This window comes from Camellia sinensis, chromosome 4, assembly GCF_055761805.1.
Source record: "Camellia sinensis isolate YWXY chromosome 4, ASM5576180v1, whole genome shotgun sequence".
Taxonomy (NCBI): domain Eukaryota; kingdom Viridiplantae; phylum Streptophyta; class Magnoliopsida; order Ericales; family Theaceae; genus Camellia; species Camellia sinensis.
Window position 1 is genome coordinate 46,889,571 of NC_138964.1, and position 21,184 is coordinate 46,910,754.

A 21,184-nucleotide genomic window follows, 5' to 3' on the forward strand; every position below is an offset into this window, starting at 1 on the left:
CCGAGGCCCGAGGAAAGCAAAAAGTGAGACAACAAACATAAGCAGAGGGCGTGTTGCCGGAAACCCTGCCAATAATGGTTGCTGCGGTCACCGGCGTCGGAAAAACGATGGATCAAGCCGAGGATGTCCAGTTCCCCACTGCAAATCAGAGATCGAGCGTCATGCGCCGTGAGCCCACACATCCGCCCTAAAACCTGGGCGTGACCAAAACGGAGCTGAGACAAGATCACTTCAGAGCACTCAGACTCTATCAAAACCTGAAAATCTTCGAAAGTGGGACACATCTCTTGGCCGCCAAAGCTAAAAACATGCGTCACTGGATTCCAGAACCTTGCCGCGGCATGGAGAAAAGGGAGGTGTAGCGGAGTACGGCTCAGCGTGAATAGTGCATTCAAGCCGAAACCCCGGAAATTCAACTTTTCCGAGCCATCTAGAGAAGAGATCCAAGATGTGACATTTTCTGCGAGAAACGCCTCCATCCTTGTCTAAAACTAAGATGAAATGAATGTTCCCGAAGTTGAGGCTTTTATAGAAGGAAAAACACTATTCACGGGGACACGTGTCAAAAATCTGGTGGCTGCAGGACTGAGTGGCCGGCCGGCCACTTTTTCTGGCTGGCCAGCCATTTACTTTTTGCAGAAAAGGCCGGCCAGCTGTCTCTCTCCACAAAAATGGCCGGCCGGCTCCCAGGGATGGCTGGCAATGCTGCAGTGTATCCTCATGGCCCTGTTTTACCCTTCGAGGGAGAGTTCCAAGCATTTCCATGCAACGGGAGAGTCAAAGGCCTTCACCTCCCTCTGTTTCGGATGCGTTCCGATGCCCAGATCGTCAGAAGTACATTTTGTTGTTGCTGAGTTTTGTTTATCGAGTTGTTTTTGCTTATCGAGTTGTTTGTCGAGCGGACGTGTTTTGTGTTTTTGAGTCATTGCTCTCTGTTTAAGCAATTTTTGTTAAAGTCTTGTTTATTTGCGTTGTTGCATTTTGTTTATCGAGTTGTAAACTTGCTAAAGGTTCTGTTATATCTTAGTAAGTTGAGTTGTTTAGTTTGTTGCGTCGGTTCACTACCTGACTTGGTGATTACACAATGCACATTCCCATTCAATTCCTTTTTTTGTGCGAAATAAATTGATGCGATACGATGCTAAAAGTTTAAGTACAAACACTTTTTCAAAAGCTATTTCATTTCATCATGCTTTACAACAAACAAAGGTACAAGTTTTACAAAAAATAAAACTGCCTAACAATGTGCAAAGTGCTACAAACTACTAGTAAAAGAAAAATAAAGCAGGAAATAGCAACATCAAAGTCCTCGGGAGCGGGAACGAGAAGCACGCCTCATCCTCTTCTGCGGGACAATCTCCGCACCATCATTATCATCTGAGTCGGAGCTGTCATCCTCAGGATCCCCCTCAGCCTCGCCTCTATTCCCCGAGCCAAAACCGGAGCCCCCCTCCTCAGCAGATGTCTCTGACTGACGGTCGGTAGCCTCCTCCTCCTCCTCATCAGGCTCCACCTCCACAACGTGAGCCCTGCGTCTGCGGACAGGCCCTCCTCGAGCTCCTCGAAAAGGCCTAGATGGCCCGGCTCCTCGGGAAGGCCGAGATGACCCCGCCCCCTGAAAAGGCCCGGGTGACCCAACTCCCTGAAAAGGCCCAGATGGCCCAGCTCCCCAATAAGGCCCAGGTGGCCTGGTCTGCGGCTGACCGGACCATGAAGGCATCTGAAAATAAAGAGTTCAATTTAAATACATCAGTCCAAATATGTACATCAGATACAGATACAAGCAAAGGCTACGTGAAGTGGGTGCATGTAAATACAGTGTACAAATGGGGTGTGTGTCAGATGTGCTCTACACAAGTAGTCTATCGATGCAGTAGAAATCAGCATGTCATCAGAAGTATGATAAATGCCAAAAAACTGAAGGGTACCTGAATGCCCGCGACAGACAACTGTGCCTCCCTACGCAGGACCATGCCCTCGAGTGTGGCCACCAGTCCAACCACCTCCTCCATGTACCCTCGCGATGGCTGCAAAAATGAGCTCATAATCATCAGTGAACAAAAGAGTATCTAAACATCTGAATGATGAATGAAAAAGTGGAGCATACCGGCGGTGAGTCCGGATCAATGGCGTATCGATCACTGGGCATCGGAGGCTCTAGCGGGATCGGGGTCGGAGAAATAGCCCCATACTGCCACGCCATCAACTCAGTCGGCATATCTGGCCATCCGGGATGAGGATGAATCGACGGAGTCGGAGGAACCGGTCTACTCCCACCCCTAGATGTACCATCCCTGCTAGTAGAAGGGGCGTCTGCAGCCCGAGCCCGAGCCTGGCCCGAGGATAACATACCGACAGGCCTCATCATCGGGATATGAGCTCCCGTCAATGGAGGCATCAAATATATGTGACGGTAAGTGGCGTAGTCCCCCTCCTCAATATATAGCAAAGCATCACTGCCCAGCATGGCGCCGACTACCTCCGAGTAAGAGAGTCTGTCAGCAGTCCGCATACTGGCTGGGGGTACTGCAGGAATATCCTGAGAAAGATACCCCCATACCTGGCGCAGAAAGCGTTCCCCCAGGAACCATGCCCTGCCAACCGGCCCTTCGAGCAGGACCCTATACTGGGAAATGTCCGACGCTCCGGTATACTGAAGTCGGAGACCATCACCCAAGGACACCCAGGGCTGCCATGTGATCTGTAGATGATAAATGCATAAACCAATCAGAAATCGAGAATATACAGAGCAAATCAAAGATGAAAATGAAAAGAACTGAAATAGGCGTTCGGGGACGTCTACAGCATGTTTCAACTAGCATACTTATGATAGCATGTTTGCATTCATTCATCTGTCTTGTATGCACCGGGCTCGACGCATCATACTAACTGCATTGTATTTCAATTTCGAGTTGAATACTTGTTAGTTGTAGCATTTCACATGCCATTTTTAGAAATAGTCAAGCCTATTGTAGTTGCATTCCTGCATGTGTTGCATTAGGCATTTCAACATAGTTAGAATCATGCATAGATTTCTAACATAGCTTCTGTTTTGGCTTGGAGTACTCGGTAAGTGTTTATGCTTTAACATCCTTGCATATGTGTGAGTGACTACTATGATAGCATGCTTATCATGAGGCTATGTGCTTATGTGATATACCTGACTGAATGTCTGTGAGTGAAGGTTGGATTATCTAAATTAGAATAATGCATTGACTGTGAGTTTTAAACCCACTTGAGAGTGGCAAACCATCACGTTTTCTGAACGCACCCGAGGGTGGCAAATCCACGTCTTAGCCTACTTGCAGGTAGCACCATCAAACCATTTTCAAAATAAACAAACATGAGATGTGTTGTTCCAATTCAGGCGATCTAGTCTATACTTGTATGTTGTGCACATCACGTAGTAAATCTAAACTAATCACCGAAATAAGAATGCATAATATTTTCAAAACTCGATATTATTGTTAGTAGAGGCCGATCTTTGATTGAGCAAGCGAGGGTGCTCACGAAGTGACATTCCCCAATCGTACCAAGTTCCCGAACCGAGACAACTTTGGTGATGACAGACACGTGGCCTTTGGCACGAGTCAGGGTTTCCTAAATTCTCCTAAAATAAAATATTTAGGTGGTGACTCTGTATCTGGCAAAGCAGTCCATGTTTGACACTTCTTTCTAAAAATCTGTTTTCCAAAACAATTTGCCAAATTTAGACTCTTTGATGATTCATCGGTCTTGCATTGCACTCTGCGAGATTAGATATAAGACCGTGACATTTGAGTCCCGAACTGTAGTGAGCCCAAATGAACAAAACGGGATTTTCCTCCCGGGGCGTTCGAGGACGTCTACACTTGGCGATCAAAAACTGTCGTAAAAACCCAAATGGCATAATCTCGACTAAACCCCTCCAAGGAGCACGAAAAACTAGCTACAGATTGTAATTACTCTACTGATAATTTCTGATAAAGGTTTTCAAACCAAAATGTGCAAGAACCAACAATTGGTTAACCACAAAAACCACAAAAGGTAAACTAAGAAAATACCAACCAAATTAATACAAGAGCTACACAATATGTGAACCAAATTTTTTATTTTTCTCGAATAAAAATGTTTCATCAAATTACTAAGTAAAATGCAACATTATTAGAAGAGTAGAGAAACTATTGATTGAAACATTTAAACGAAAGCAAAACATTAAATAAAAATAATATAAAAAAAATTAATTAAATAAGGAAAATACACACAGGATAATGAGAAACAAACAATACCTTATTTTATTTTTTTCCGACTCCACTCATGCCATCAAAACTTCCACGTAAACAACCTATTTTATTACAAATGAAAAGAAAAAAAATATATAAGAAACTATTTACTCTTGCTTCCAAGCATTGAAACCTTTTAGAAAATAAAGCTGTTGCACTCCAAAAGTTCTTGTTCATTAAAAAAAAAAAAAAAAAAAAAAAAAAAAAAAAAAAACCAACAACAACAACAACAACAAATATATACATATATATATATGCTAATAAAAATAATGCACGGCAAAAAAAATAATGCAAATAGTGCACTGGAATCTAGACAAAGATGAAGTGAAGAAAAGAATGTAAACCCCTAAGAAGTATTAACATGTCTAGCAATGACAATGAAGTAGAAACATTACCTGAAGACTGAGGGGGCATGTCTCTCTTGGCCTTGTGATCTAGTCTCTGTTTATTATGGGAAATTCTATTTCCACACTTTTTTTGTTTCTGCATACACAATTAATGGGGAAAAAAAAGTTATGACAATTTTATCATGAAACAAAATGACCCTAATGAACATCAATACACACTACAAATTAAATCTAGATTTTCTCTATACACATCTTTAAAAAACAATAATTCTCAATGCACATCTTTTAAAAAAAACAAAAATTAAAACTTAGTTCCTACATTGTTTCTCACTACCTCTATTGTTTTCCAGTACTTGCTACACTCCATTGTTACACTCTATCCATTGTTTGTATAAACTACCCTAATATCAAGTACTGAAAAATTGTAAAACATTCGGCACTACAGAACCAATTTAATTTTAAAAACTCAAAAATTTATAAATAATTCGGAAGTATATAATTGAAAATGTACAACAATTTCGGAATATTGTCTGATTGGTGAGTGACTTCTTATTTCTGAATATTTTTTCTGATTGATCTTTCAGTTCCTTCAGGTTTCAATGGCTGCCAACAACAGCCCCTCTGCCCTAGAAAAAGAACAGGTACCTCATACATATACAGACACTAACCCTATATATGTATGCTTATGAGATAGGCAAAACTATTAACTGGAAAGGATTACTTTTTTGATGATTTTGTGCAGATCACGAAACCCCTCTCTTTTTTTTGAGATCACGAAATGGAAGAACAATAACATATTATTGCTTTTATTGTTGACAAATATTGTAGGATTACGGTGGAACGGTTCGGGAAAGAGGAGAGAGAAAGTGGAATTACCTGAATATGCTTGGGGTCTCCGCAGCAGTTACCTGAAAGTCGGTGGCGATGTCGATGGCCGACGCTGGAAACGAGTTTTCCACGGCGTCCACAGCAGCGGTGTAGCGGTGCGAAGACGATCTGAGAGGGAGAGAAGAACAAGAGGCGTGAGATGCGAAATGGTGGAGTCTTTTGTCTGAGCAAACCACGTCCCCAAAACAAGCCTCTGTGTGCGGCTAGGGTTTCGTAGAGAAACTGGAGGGAGAGAGAGAGAGAGAGAGGAAGGCTTCAATCTGCAATAGTTTTGGTTCCAAAAAAAAAAATATATATATATATATATCTGAAATAGTTAATGAAATTTAAAACGAAGCTTCTAGATGAAATAGTTATGTAATTTAATTTTTATATTATCATTAATATATTTCAATAAATTACCAATATATTTTTTAAGATTTGTTTAAAGTAAAAATTATTTTTTGAGATTTGAAAAATTATAAATATTCTTTTATCAGAATTTTTTATTTAATATAATTAATTAAAAAAATAAAATTTATAATTACTCTTCTTTATAATAATGAAATTACTTAAATTATTAATTAAAATATCTTTCTAACATCATTAAAAATTATTAGTTGACTTAATAATTTATTAATAAAATGAACGATCTTTTAAGAAATTAAAAACTTTAGGGAATGAAATGTAATTTTCAGAAATATTATGTCTCATATTGATTAATAATTTATTAATTATATGAATAAAAAAATGATCTTCTCATTTCTTTTACTCAACAACTTATATCTTAAATTATTTTATGTTTTTGCATTAATTCTGATTCATTTAGCCATATTAAAAGAAAAATTAATATAATTATGTCAAAAGTTTTTAAAAAAAATTAAATTTCAAGGTTAGTATAATGGGTTTATTACACTTTATACCCCTAAATTCTCATCAAATTGTCTGTGTATTAAGTCCCTAAAGTATATAGATTAAAATCTATTTAGTTCCTAAACTATCAATTGAATATATTAAGTTCCTAAGATATTTAAATCAAACCTATTTAATCCCTAAAAATGTTACAAAAATAAAATATAAGCTCATAAATATTATAAATTGGTAAAAGACCCTAATCTAACTAAAATTTTATTTTAAAAAAAAAACCTTAAATTTTTATTCTATATTTAAAAAGTGGGTGTTATTTCTTAGGGTGAATTTTCTTTATGAAGATAAGAGTAATTATCTCTAGTATTTTTATTATTTTTTTTATCTTCTAAGCCTCCGTTTGGGAAGTGGGTTGGCTTTTTGGCTTTTTGGCTTTTTTGGCTATTTTAGCCTGAGCTAAAAAGTTTGGTTTGGGAAGGGTTTTTTGGCTTTTTGACTTTTTTGTGAGAGAAGAATGTAATGATTATGGGTTGGATGTGATATTTTGTTTTTGTGGCTAAAATAGCCTATTTTGTCTTTTGTGGCTAAAATAGCCAAAAAAGTCCCGTTTAGCTCTTGCCAAATGGAGAATGACTGCGTGTGTTTGCCTTAATCTAATATTATATGTCAGATTTTGTTTATAATTATTAATTGATTATTTTTAAGTTCTTCACTAAGTTTTTTTTATATTATTTTTTTCTATTATTATTTGAAGCAAAATGTTATTATTTAAATTATTTAATTCTACTTTTTTAGTATATCTAATACTTATATAATTTTATTGGCAAGACTGACAAATCAGACTTTAATATTAATTTAATCACACAACGAAATAAAATGCTTAATAGAGACAAAATAAAAAAAATTGTAATAAATTTTTAATTAGGTAGGGTCTTTTACTAATTCATAATACTTACAAGCATATATTTTAATTTAATAATTATTTTAGGAACTAAATAGATTTGAGTTAAATATTTTTGGAATTTAATCAATTCAATTGATAGTCTAAGAACTAAATATATTTTGATTTATATATTTTAAGGACTTAGGAAACTCAATCGATAATTTAGGAATTAAATAGATAATTTTGTGATAGTTTATGCATAGAAAATGTAATAAATCCTAGTGTAATGTACCCCATATGTTATTCCAAAACCCAATTTAGAACCTCTCTAGTGGCCCAAGTTAAAATGGCTTTGACATTTTTTTATCATAGCGTAACTCGTTATTTTGGCACAATTAAATAACAAATTCAGTTAATTTTTAAACTTTTCAACCATTGAATTGATAGATGTAGTAAATTAAAGTTAATTATACATAAGAGATATAGTGAATGTTATTCAAATGATAAATTTTGAATAATTGACTAAATTTTAATTATTTTTAATATTATTGACTTTTTGTAATTTGTAGATTTTTTATAATTTTAAAATTTTTAATAGAATTTTGATTTGTAAAAATTGTGATTTTTTTTTTTTTGGAGTTTTAGTAAGAAATAATGAAAATTAGTGAAAAAGTCTATTTTGAGCAACTTGTTTAGCATAGATCCTATAAATATATTTGTGATCTGATAATTACTATATACTCATCTGGAAAAAAAAATAATATACAAGCCTACTTTCTAAACACACTGATGTGTCAATAAGATAATTGATTAGAAAATAGTATATTTTATTTACAAACCCACTTTCTAGAAAAGAAAAATGATATACTAGCTCACTTTCTAAATCCATTTAAAAATAATATATTTTATTTATTAGGAATTGGATTCTTTTCAGTTAAAAAATTTAACTAGATGGTTTTCTTTGGCTCACTATAAACTCATTTTGGATCCGTTTCAATGATTCAAATTGTTTATTTTGTATGATTTTTCGAGAAGATCATGCACACTAAAAATCAAGTCGATCCGATATTAGGAGCTACTTAATCGGAACACATTTGTTTGAAAAATCGTTAACAGATAGCATAATTTTGAAAATAGTTTCTTAATTATTTTTCAAACAAAATGTGTTCGATCAGTTTGTTAATTATTTTTCAAACAAAATGTGTTCTGATCAAATGACTCGCAATATCAAATCAACGTTTTCCTCTTTTTTTTTATCCAAGACAATAGTCATAACTGCCATAATGTAGGCAGAAGAAAGTAAGAATGAGAAATAAAGGGAAAGAGAAGAATAATGTCATTTCAAGCATACCACAATATTTAAAATGCCACGTGCGAGACACAAATTAAATTTTCACTGGTTTATGTAACGGATCATTAATAGAATGTTTACATTAATACAAATTAATAATTTAATGTGAAAAAATAACAATTTTTTAGTTTAAGGGGACAAAATCATTATGGATGATAATAGTTCAAGGGTAAGGTGTAATTTACTCTAGACATAAGTAGATAGCTGGTGATTAACAGAGCAAGTTATACTACCCCTACTGTTTTGATCAAAGGGAATTGATATTTAAAGCATAAAAAGGTTTTTCCTTGGATGAGCTAGAGCAGTTATAATTTTCTTTTCACAAGTAACTCACATTTTTCTCTCACATATCCTTATCAACTAAGTGCAAAAATTGAATTACACCAAAATTATAACCCTCAGTGACAAGAAAATTGCAAATCAATTTGTTTTTGTAGGCCAGTTTCATTAATTCTCCTCGTTTTTTCCCCCTGGATGTAAACAGTCATGACCAAAACTAATGCTCCAAGACATCAATCTCATTTGCAACTCTGCAACTCATTCCCTGATTTTGCAAACTCAATGCTAACTTATATCTCACCACAGGGGTCATGATTTTGAATTCACCACTCACGGAGCATAATTGCTTAATTCACTCACCAATATTGTAAAACTATTTGACCATGCTCTGTCCCATTGCTTTGTTGATTATATTTTCCATCATCAGCACTCTTACTTTCCCGACGTCATCCCATTTCCCTCTTTCTGCATAAACATTTGACAACAACACATAATTACCGGAATACCAAGGTTCAAGATCAATAAGCTCATTCACTGCACTTTCTGCAAGCTCCATGTTATCGTGAGTACGACAAGCACTTAGCAATGCACCCCAGATAGTAGCATTAGGGTTCATAGGCATGGTGCGAATTAAATCGTGAGCCGCCTTCACACATCCATTACGCCCAAGAAGATCAACCATCGATCCATAATGTTCAAGTTTTGGATCAATTTGATGCTTTGTAGTCATTGAAGCAAACAAATCCAAACCTTGTTGCACCAACCTTGCATGTGACTTTTAACCCCTAGGCTTCACAGAGTCAGTTTGATTTTTTTTTTTTGGGGGGAAGGGTGTTTTAATTACACTTTTCATTTGATTTAGTGTCAGTTTGGGAACATTGATTTAGTTAAAAAATTATTATGAGTTACTATATCGTTTTATTTTTTTTATATTAATATTTTAAAAGTTAAAAAATTAATTAAAATAAGCAATTCCTAAACGGTGTCTCAAATTTTACAGTAATTCATGTAGTTTCAAATTGAATAATTTAGTTACTACATTTTAAGTGTAGCAATGACCAATTGGGGTATGATATCGTGTAGATGGTGGTTGAAAAGATATTTGAGATTGACTTCAAATAGACCTGAAACGTTAGAAATGAAGAACAACTAATCCATCGAGATTTTAGAGAATAGAATTTGGATTTGTTTGGGGTTGTGAGGTAAGAGCTGGGACAACATTAGGAATGACCCACTTATCTTCATCATCCTTTGCATAGGCTTGGAGGACTTCTACCCAAGTTATAACTTGAACTTAAAGAAAATTCACCAAATACAAAAAATAAAATAAAAAAAAATAAGAAAATTTAATACATTTTTATATTTTGTTATATTCAATGAATTTTTTAAAGAATTTTGTACAATTTTTTTACTTTTTAAGTATATTAAGATTAAGTAAATCTAAAAATTAAAAAAAAATTAAAACATCATTAAAAATGTAAAAATATAAATTGAAAACTCATAAAATTATTTTTATAGTGAGTAAAAAAAATTGATGTCACATTTAAATTTTTTTTAATAAAATTTCAGTTTAAACATATTGTCAAAGGCCTTCTAAAAGTTATTTAAGTAGAATTTGACTATTTTAATTGGTTTTTTTAATTTTGTTTTGACTATTTTAAGAACGTTTCGGGTATTGTTTATAAAATGATTTTTTTTATTAGGAAAAGACGTACGAAAAAGTAAAAAGATGATGTAATCCAAATAAGTCAATAAGTCAAGAATTTTTTTAGAGATGAAAAAAAATTATATTTGAGATGATTTATAAATTTTTTTGTAATTGAATATATAATTATAAGAGAAAAAGTAATTAATTAATATTTATAATGTGACATTTTATCTTGTTAATTATTTTTAAAAAAATTTATTAATTATTTTAGCTTCAACTTTTGTTGCCAAACAAAGCTTTCAAGTCATTTCACTTTTAACTTTCATTTTTTGTCCTCATTAGTAACAAGTGAAACGGCTAATTTTGGCTAATATTTAGAATAATGTTTGAGAGTCACAATTTGTGTGGCTTAAATGGCTCAAAACTGTCAAAACGACTTCGTTTTGGCATGTTTTGTGCTCAAAACGACGTCGTTTTGACAGTTTTGAGCCATTTGAGCCACAAAAATTGTGGCCCTCTACCATTGCCCTAATATTTATTGAGTGCTTTGCTGATCAAAGTTTTGTCATCAGATTTCAAGCAACACTTGACCCTCATGCACAGGTTCGGATGCTCCAAACCAACCTCTCCTCAATTCCAAACCGAACCAAACGGCTATATAGAATAGAACTCTCTTCAATTTTATGGTTTTTTTCGTTGTGATTAATTGAGAAACTTCTCGGCATGTCATCTATGGATTCCTTGAGAACTCTATTTCCATGTTTGGCTCTAGTACTTGTATTATTCACTTTCTCAGTAGGGAGGGAACTCCAGGTTGGCGGCCAAGAAAATTCGTGGAAAGTCCCTCAATCTCCCGATGATTTCAACAAATGGGCCGGGAAAATGAGGTTCCTCATAGGCGATTCTCTCGGTACTTTCCCACTTTTCAAATTGCATTGCATTGTTTCCACATGGGATTCCATTTTTCTTGTTTAATGTCTATTTAGGTCCTGTTTGTTAACTATATATTCATATCATTTTTTTTTTCTTTTTATACATCTTTTTCGTAAAAAATTAAAAAATTACTAAAATACCATGTTCGCAAACAAGACTTAGACTCATTTGGCAAGTTCGTTTGAGAATTAATTATTTTAAGTTGTGTTTGGTTGAAAGATTTTGGAGAGATTTAAAAATAGAAAAAGAAAAGATATGTAAAATTCGAATAAAATATATTTACATTTTACATAATTTTACACATATTTTTTTGGATACTTAGGTGTAGGTCTTAATAAGTGAATTTATTGTGTAATAGTCGTATGGGAAAAAATTGTCATAAAAAAGTCACTAATTGTAAGTTTTAGCGACAATTTATAAAAATCATGACAAAAAAAGTCACTAATTGTCAATTTTTAGCGACAATTTATAAAAATTGTCACAAAAAAATTATTTTTAGCAATATTTTACCAAAACTTATTTTCAATAAGACTTGATAAGAATTAAGTTCAACTATTAAGACCCATTAATAATTTATCCTATTTTTTTCTTTCTCTTTTACATTCTCCAACTAAACACAATATAGTGTTAATTAATTATTTTTTTGTTACAAGACATGCAGTAGTGGAGAGAATGATCCGATCATTTGAATTGACTTTTTTTTCTTCTTTTTTTCATTTTTTTTTTTTTGTGAATATTTTCTCCAATTCTGAAACAAACCCTTAAAATGAATTTATTGTCCAAAAAAGTTTAGTTTGCTAAAAAAATAAATTAAAAAATTTGACTCATTTTATAAATCGCTTGAGAAAAAAATCACTTTAGCTTCTCTTCTTCATTTGGTTACAACTAAAAACTCAACGTACTTTTTTTTTTATAATTAATTTCTTTTTTAGATCTGTGCACAATTCTAAAAACTAAACAAAAATAAAATAAATTTTATCACCCAAAAAAAAAAATTATGAAAGCTGATTTATTTGTTTTTTCTAAAACTTTTTTCAAAAAAAAATAAATTTTTTAATTTTTAAAACCATCTGGAGACGAATTTAAAAGGTAAAAAGAATTTGACATAAAATTAAAATAAATTTAGAAAAGATAGAGAATTCATGAAAAGAAAAAAAAATTATGTCAAACTAAAAAAAAAAGGTAAATTACAAATAGATTTGCTTAAAATACGATTTGCCTCCATGGTTCTAGAAATTACATCTCATGTATCATAATAAATCGCCTCTTTTATTAATAAATTATCAAGTCAATTAACAAATACAATAATTGTGTTTTAAACAAATTTTAAGAGTGTATTTGTAATTTACCAAAAAAAATAAAAAATGTAAACTTTTGAAAGAAAAGACTTGTTATAAAATTAAGAAAAAAAGAATTTGCCAAATAATTTTTTTTTTTTGTAAATTTATTTTGAATTAATAAATTAATTTTTGGTTCCCGTACGAGTATGGTGTCATTTTGATCTCAATATTTAAATTGTGTCAATTAGATCCTGTAAAAAGTATTTCAATGCAGTGTACTAATGTTTAAATTGTGTCAATTTAATCATTAATGGATAAAAATGTTTTAATTGATTTCCAATCTGACTCTGTTTTGTCCTAATATATAAAAATGTTTCAAACTATAATATTTAGATTATGTCAAGGGATCACATTGATACAATCTAAACATTGGAAAAGTGACAATTTAAATGTTGAAGAGCAAAATAACATAAGGTTAATACTTAAATGGACCTGGGGTTCAGTTGTGCACCCAGCACAACAGGCACTGATGTGCACTTAAATGAGTTCATTTTGGGACTCGTTTTGATGATTCGAACCATTCACATTTTAAAATGTATTGAGTAAAATATACCTGCAAAAAATCAAATTAATCTTTTCATCTATTCAAATTTTTATTCACTTTTGTACTTCAAATCATAATTGTCATTTATTTTTGTAAACACAAATATTATTCCATAAAATGGTTAATAATATTCAATCAACTTGATTTTTTTATAATTATTTGACTGCACAGCAGTCCCTGCTCCCATCTCCACTAAAAATATAACGGAAATTCTTTGAGAATGTTTACCATATGCACTTCTAATTACGATTTTTGTATTTTTGGTTATAACTTATTGTGTTTTTAATTATGATTTAATGTGATTTTAGTTATGATATTTTTTTTATTATGATCCAAGAGTTCACTCCCATAATATTGAGTTATGTTATTTGTGATAATTAAACTCACAAATGACATAACTTACATATGGTATATACCCTTTTGAGGGTGTGTACATTGAGTTCGGATCGTTGACCGCACTACCGTACAGCCCACCCTGCCGCACACTCCAAACGACGTCATTTTAGTTTTAGTTAGGGTCCGTTTGGGAAGAACTAAAGTGGGCTTTTTTGGCTATTTTAGCGACAAAAGACAAAATAGGCTATTTTAGCCACAAAAAACAAAACATCACATCCAACCCATAATCATTACATTCTTCTCTCACAAAAAAAGTCAAAAAAGTCAAAAAGCCAAAAAGCCCTTCCCAAACCAAGCTTTTTAGTTCAGGCTAAAATAGCCAAAAAAGTCAAAAAGCCAACCCACTTCCCAAACACAAGCTTAGTTAGTTAATTAGTTAGTTTGTTTGTTTGTTTGTTTGTTTTTTTTTTTTTCACTCCTCCTTACTTTGCTTTTTCAGCCCCTGTTTAATTGATTGGTTTTTCTCATCATCATCTTCAAAATCTTTGATTGCTCTTTATAGAGTAGTTCCACTTAGAAAGAAAAAAGAAAATATTAGAAGGAAAAAATTAGAAGCAGAGGCAAGAGTGCAGAGAGAAGAATGAAGGAAGAGGCATCACCGAAAAATTATTAGAAGGAAAGGGCAACCAAATTGACAAGTTGATTGGACTCATAAACAACCAGTTTAGAGGGAAAATTATTTCATTTGGTTTGAGATTTTATTAGATATGTGGGTCTTTATGTGATTTGTTGCCGATTTGAGATTACATCTATATTGAATCTATATTTGAGAAGCTTGTAGGTTTGCAATTTTTCATTTTGGGTTTGAATCTGGGTTTATTTTGTAATGGGTGTGATTTTGTAGTTTTTAGAGAGGGAAAAAAGGAAGAAGAAGGAGATGGAGAAGAAGGGACAGTGGGTTTGGTAGTTCTTATACATAGAAAGGAAGAAGAAGGAGATGGAGAAGAAGAGGTGGTGGGTTTGATTTGCAGATTTGAGATTGCATCTATAAGTTTGGCATGTGGCCAAAAAATCAAAAAGTCAAAATGTTATTCAAAAAGTTAAAAAGTTATCACTATTCATCAAAAGTCAAAAAGTATGGCTGCATAACTCCCAATCCTAATTTTCCCCTACTCACTAATTTATACAATTTTTTAATACACATTTTTCCATAAAAAGTCAAAAAGTTAACCCAAACAATTCTCAACTTTTTAGTCCAAAAAGTCAAAAAGTGCACTTATTTAGGACACCCCAAATCTATATTTGAGAAGCTTGTAGGCTTACAATTTTTTTTTTTGGGTTTGAATCTTGATTTATTTTGTAGTGGGTGTGATTTGGTAGTTTTTAGAAAGAGAAAAGAGGGAGAAGAAGGAGATGGAGAAGAAGAGATGGTGGGATTGGTTGGTAGTTTTTACGGGTCGGAAGGAAGAAGGAGATAAAGAAGAGGCGGTGGGTTTGGTTCAAACGATAAGGGGTTGAAAGTTCAAATGATAAGGGCTGAAAGAAAGAAAGAAAGAAAAAAATAAAAAATGACGTCGTTTGGAGTGTGCGGTAGGGAGGGCCGCAAGATAGTGCAGCTGACGATCTGAACCCGTGTACATTATCCAAAATATAAGAAAAATTGTATGAACCCCACCTAAAGTATCCTGAATGAGTATTATGTTGTTTAGATTGAATTTGTGTAATGTGAGATTCATGTGTAGAATAAATTTAAATCACAAGGTGATAATTCTGGATAATTTCTAAACAATTAAGTCTGGATTTTGTAGTATTCTTGAAATATAATTAACCCTTAGTTTTTTAACTAACTCCAGCATTACATTAGTCATGTATTTCCATCTGGGTTCTTCATTTAATTGTACCATTCTCTGTTCCAGCTATACTTTTATCCCATAATTTTAACTCTGCATTCATCCTTTTCTTTCATTTTCTTTCTATTTTCCTGCATTTTCTTGTATACAGTGTTGGAGTACGACCCAAAATCCGATTCTGTGCTGGAAGTGACCGAGGAGGACTACGAAAACTGTAACACAGCAAAACCAATCAAAGCATACAATGACAGCAACACCAAGATTGTGCTAGATCACTCAGGTCTGTTTTACTTCATCAGTGGAGCTGAGGGGCACTGTGAGAAGGGGGGCCAAAAGCTGTTGGTGAGAGTCTTGTCTGCCAAATGCGGTTCGAGGGCTCGTCCTCCGGTGGCATTACCTGCTCCGGCTCCTTCTCCGGTGGAATTGCTTCCACCGGCACCTGTTCCGACCACTGATGGTGGTACTTTGAAGGGTGAGTATGTTTGCATGGCAATGTTTTTGGGGAGTTTGGTTGGGTTGGCTTTGATGTAAGAGAGAGGAAGGGTTTGTGTATGAAAAATGGTAATGGTTGTGTGATAGAAAGCATGGTTCTGAATGTTAGCAAGACTATGTGTTATTCACCCAAAAAAAATAAGAGTATATGTTTTGGTAAGTTCTTTTATTTGCACAAAAAAATTGATCCCAAAATTGAAAAAATTCTATTTTATGAGTGGAAATTTCACAAAAGATGAGTTAACATGAATGAAATAAGATTGTGTTTGATTTTGTAATTGATTTGTATGGCAGATTTTTTTATGAGAGAATTTTACAGTAGGCATTCTATATCATATGCATTCTTAGTTATACTATTTTTTTTTTAAGTTATGATCAATTTTTTTTAATTAGTTATGACATTATCTTGAAATGCTTGGTTGTGTTTCATATAGTGTTTGGTTATGATTTTTTTTTTTTTTACTCAAAAAGTATGAAATTATACAATTTTTTGCTTTAGTTATAATGTGTATATAGTGCATATTTTTTAATCTTTTTCAATTTTATGTTTGGTATCACGAGAGTAGGAATGGCAATGGGGGCAATGGGGTGGATATTAATTCCCCATCCTCATTCCCCTATAATAAATTTTCCCCATTCCCCATTCCCCATTCTCCATTCCCCATTCCCCATGGGTATCACCCTCCCCATTTTTTAATGGGTATGGATTTTCTCCAACCCACTTTAATCCCCATTTTTATTTTTTATATTTAATGTTAACAACCACACCTTTTTTTTTTTTTTTTTTAAGGTTCACAACTAAAACTAAATATACCTTCAATCTTTTTTCTTTCTTTTTTAATATATTTAATGTTAACAATTTTTTTTAATTATTTTATTTATTTTTTTTAAGGTTCACAACAAAAGTTAAATATACCTTCAATCTTTTTTCTTTCTTTTTTAATATATTTAATGTTAACAACCTTCTTTTTTTTCTTTTTTTTTTATAAAGGTTTTAGCTAAATATACCTTCAATCTTTTTTCTTTCTTTTTTAATATATTTAATGTTAACAATTTATTTATTTATTTATTTTTTATTTTTTTAAGGTTCACAACAAAAGCTAAATATACATTCAATCTTATTTTATTTTATTTGGTTCAACAACAAAATCAAATACACATTAATTAATTAATTAAAAAGTTTGTTTTATAATAATCAAATATATAATTTTGAGACAATCAAAAAGTTTGTTTGAAGAAAGTATTATAAGACTCATATTAAATTGCATCAGGACATAAACAAGAAATTGTTAGCCACGGACATTTTAGACATTAAACCATATTTCTCTTAGCAAATTTGAACCATTCATTTTAATTTATCCAAAATCTAATTATACCTTTAACAAATCTGAACCACTCATTTTAAGATATCTATGCATTACCACACCCAATCCATCCTCCATCTTCTTCCTTTAGTCCCCCACGAATTTTGTTGTTTGTTACTTTTAAAAAACAAAAAATGTTTTTTCAATTAAATTTTTACTAATTTCACAACACCATCACCACTATTCTCACTTTCACTGTCACACTACCATCACCATAGCCACTACCATCATCACTGCCGCCATCACCCCACCACTATGTAACAATCTCTACTTTCACCTTCATTCCATCACCACCACCACCAAATATAAAAAAATATATATTGAATTTTTTTTATAAAAAATATTTTTCATTAAAAAATATTTTCTATCTAAATAAATGACGCATAACATTGGGAAACAAGCTGATTTCAGTTAAATCTGTTCATAACTAAGAAAAATTCTTTTAATTTAAAACAAAATTATTTAGTAAGATTTTGTATCCCCTTTTTGTTTTTCTAGCAAATAAATCTTTGTACCCATCATTTCTAACCAATCACGACTCATGCTTGTTTTGATTCTCTACAATTTCCTTATTTTCAAATACATTTATATATATATATATATATATATGTTGTATAAATTGTGTGATAACATAAAACAAATAGATTCATACTCATTAATTGAAATTTCAGAACAAGCAAACCATTCTGAAAATTACAATACACAACAAAATAAAATAACATAGAAAAGCAAACCGAAACCTACACTAGACAGTGTCCTTAATTTTTTTTAAATAAATTTAAAAAATTCTAGATATGCATAAAATTTGACAAGAATAATGTGACAATGTTAATTAATGTGTATTTGATTTTATTGTTGAGCCAAATAAAATAAAATAAGATTGAATGTATAGCTTTGGTTGTGAATCTTAAAAAAAAAAAAAAAAAAAAATGGTTGTAAACCTTAAAAAAAAAATTTAAAAAAAAAGAAAAGAAAAAAGATTAAATGTATATTTAGCTTTGGTTGTGGATCTTAAAAATTAAAAAAAAAATGGTTGTGAACCTTAAAAATAATAAAAAAAAAGATTGGAGGTATATTTAGCTTTGGTTGTGGATCTTAAAAAAAAAAAAAAAAAAAAAAAAAAATTGGTTGTGAACCTGAAAAAATAAATAAATAAATAAATAAAAAAGATTGAATGTATATTTAGTTTTGGTTGTGAATCTTATAAAAAAAAAAAAAAAAAAAAAAAACATATGGGGAAATTAGTGGGTACCCATCCCCAACCCATCCCCGTGAATATTTAAAGAATATCACTTACCCTACCCAATGGATAAGAAAAAGAAGGGAAAACCCATGTATTTGGGTTGGGTCTTCATGGATACCCACAGGATAGGTTATCCATTGCTATCCCTACACGAGAGGTTATTTGGTGGTTTGTCAGGAATGCTCCATAGCATTCAATTGGTGACACCAGTGTTAGCCTCCGTTTGGGAAGTGGGTTGGTTTTTTGGCTTTTTGGCTTTTTGGCTTTTTTGGTTATTTTAGCCTGGGCTTAAAAGCTTGGTTTGGGAAGGGCTTTTTGGCTTTTTGGCTTTTTTGAGTTTTTTTGTGAGAGAAGAATGTAATGATTATGGGTTGGATGTGATGTTTTGTTTGTTATGGCTAAAATAGCCTATTTTATTTTTTGTGGCTAAAATGGCCAAAAAAACCTGCAAACCCACTTGCCAAACACAGGCTTATTATCTCTTAAAACATAACATAAAAATAGTCTGAGTCCCATGACTATAAATTAATAATGAATAGTGTTAAAATATTTTATTTTTAGTAATTTTATTATAAAAACTATTCCAACACTAATAGACATTATTCTTACCAAAAATATATAAAATATACATTTTGTATTTTGTCTAATCAATTTACTTACTGTGCAATCCAACAGCACTTCACTTTTGAAATTAGTCTGTTCAGCTTTTTAGGGATTTCTAAATATATCTAGCCATGAGGATGAATCAAAATGGAGTGAGGTCTATTTTGTTGGAGCTCTATTTTGTGATGAGCTTAAGTAACATGTTTTAAATGTCCTCTGTAGTAGAGATGCTCTAATGATGTAATATAATTTTGGGCAATGATTGGTGGTCACAAATTTTGTGGCTCAAATGGTTCGAAAATGTCAAAACGATTTTTAACTTTTACTTATAAAATGTCAAATCAAAATGGTTTTGTTTTTTTAGGATGAATAACCACAATATATTATATATATAACTTAATAACATTAGTTGCCAGTTTATGGACGGGGTAAATTACATTTCTTCCTATCTTAACAATACAAATAAAAACAAAAAACTTACTATAATATATAATATCATTAATAGTAGATGCAATTTGCCAATCTGTTGCCTGGCCTACTTTCTAGGGCATTCTGACCAAAACTTGGCGATCAGTTTTAACAGTAATGCATTTTTCTCGTTGTCCACAGCCCAACGAATGGCTTCCAAGCATGCCTTGGCTTCGGCCACCAGTGGATTTTGTAAGGGACTTACCGCAGCCGCGCTTTGCCCAACTTTTTGATTGTTTCCATCCAAACAAATCCAAGCTATCCCTGCACTAGTGTCAGACGATTTCCATGACCCGTCAATGATGAGTGTCCATGATTCTGGGTTGCCAATTGGCTCGCTCGTCCTCTGCAAAACACACAAATCAGATTGTCTAACTCCATGTTCAATAATATTAGCATTGTGTGTAGGTGAACAATAATATGTAGTTTTGATAGCCAAGGCTAAAAATTCGTTTGCCTTCTCAATTGTGCTCTCAGCGGACTTGGGACTATTATGGAAAACAAAACTATTCCCTTGTAACCTTATAGCCCAAAGAATAGCTACAGATTGAATGAAAACTTTGTTGGAAATGGTTAATTTTTCCTCAAGTTTGGTCTATTTTTTAGGTGGGCCCCGAGTGTCGATTTACTCGGGTCAAAGTGGTAACGCGTTCTATGCCGCGTTGTGATTCACGTGGTATATTTGGTTGCTCAAAACCATTACCGAGTGAATGGGAAATTGAAGCCAAAGTGTGCTCCATGGAAATGGAGTTTTGGTGGAAATTCCTTAAGGTTGTAAATTGGCTTGTCCCACATTGATTTGGTGGGAGGTTTTGAAAGGGTTTATAAGGCTTAGGGTGAGATACTTGGGGTGTGCCCCAAGGGGTACCCAAGTGTTTTAGAGGGAGAGGTTATGGGCAAAATGGGCTAGACCCATTGGACCCAAAAATCACCACGCGCACGCCGCCGTCCGGTTCGGCTGGGCTGGGCTGGGCTTGGGCGCGTGGTGTGTAATTGGTTTGGATTTTTTGTTCATCCAAACAGGGCCCTTCCCGGTTTCAAACAGAAATAAACTGTTTTGGAATTAGTGCACACCCAAACAGGGCCCTTCTCGTAATTGCTATCTGTTTGAAATTCAAAACCCAACAGGTATCATACATGTTCAATTCAAAACCAAGAGCCACATACCTGTTCAATTCAAAACCAAGAGCCACCTTCACATCTATAAATAAGACCACCCTCATTTGATGTTTGCCATTCAGAAATTTCGTATTTCACTTCTGCTATTTATATTCTTCATCTCGGTTCGGTTGGGCTGGACTGGGCTGGGCTTGGGCGCGGGTGCGTGGTGTGTAATTGGTTTGGATTTTTTGTTCATCCAAACAGGATCCTTCCCGGTTTCAAACAGAAATAAACTGTTTTGGAATTAGTGCACACCCAAACAGGGCCCTTCTCGTAATTGCTATCTGTTTGAAATTCAAAACCCAACAGGTATCATACATGTTCAATTCAAAACCAAGAGCCACAT

General features: G+C 33.0%; 2 protein-coding genes across 2 annotated transcripts; one reads left to right on the forward strand and one right to left on the reverse strand.

Moving 5' to 3' along the window:
- Positions 1 to 1,163: 1,163 nt before the first annotated feature.
- LOC114258052 (uncharacterized) lies at positions 1,164 to 5,764 on the reverse strand. The gene is made up of 6 exons (XM_082924767.1): positions 5,486 to 5,764; positions 4,658 to 4,745; positions 4,269 to 4,324; positions 2,108 to 2,701; positions 1,929 to 2,027; positions 1,164 to 1,720 (listed from the first exon to the last, which is right to left on the reverse strand). Exons 4-6 carry the CDS (start codon positions 2,510 to 2,512, stop codon positions 1,301 to 1,303), a joined length of 924 nt encoding a protein of 307 aa, XP_082780893.1. The 5' UTR covers positions 2,513 to 2,701; positions 4,269 to 4,324; positions 4,658 to 4,745; positions 5,486 to 5,764; the 3' UTR covers positions 1,164 to 1,300.
- Positions 5,765 to 11,182: 5,418 nt separating this feature from the next.
- LOC145823320 (early nodulin-like protein 15) lies at positions 11,183 to 16,158 on the forward strand. Its single transcript, XM_082922886.1, has 2 exons — positions 11,183 to 11,414; positions 15,659 to 16,158. The coding sequence occupies exons 1-2, from the start codon at positions 11,228 to 11,230 to the stop codon at positions 16,036 to 16,038; spliced, it is 567 nt and encodes a 188-aa protein (XP_082779012.1). The 5' UTR covers positions 11,183 to 11,227; the 3' UTR covers positions 16,039 to 16,158.
- The last annotated feature ends 5,026 nt before the right edge of the window (positions 16,159 to 21,184 follow it).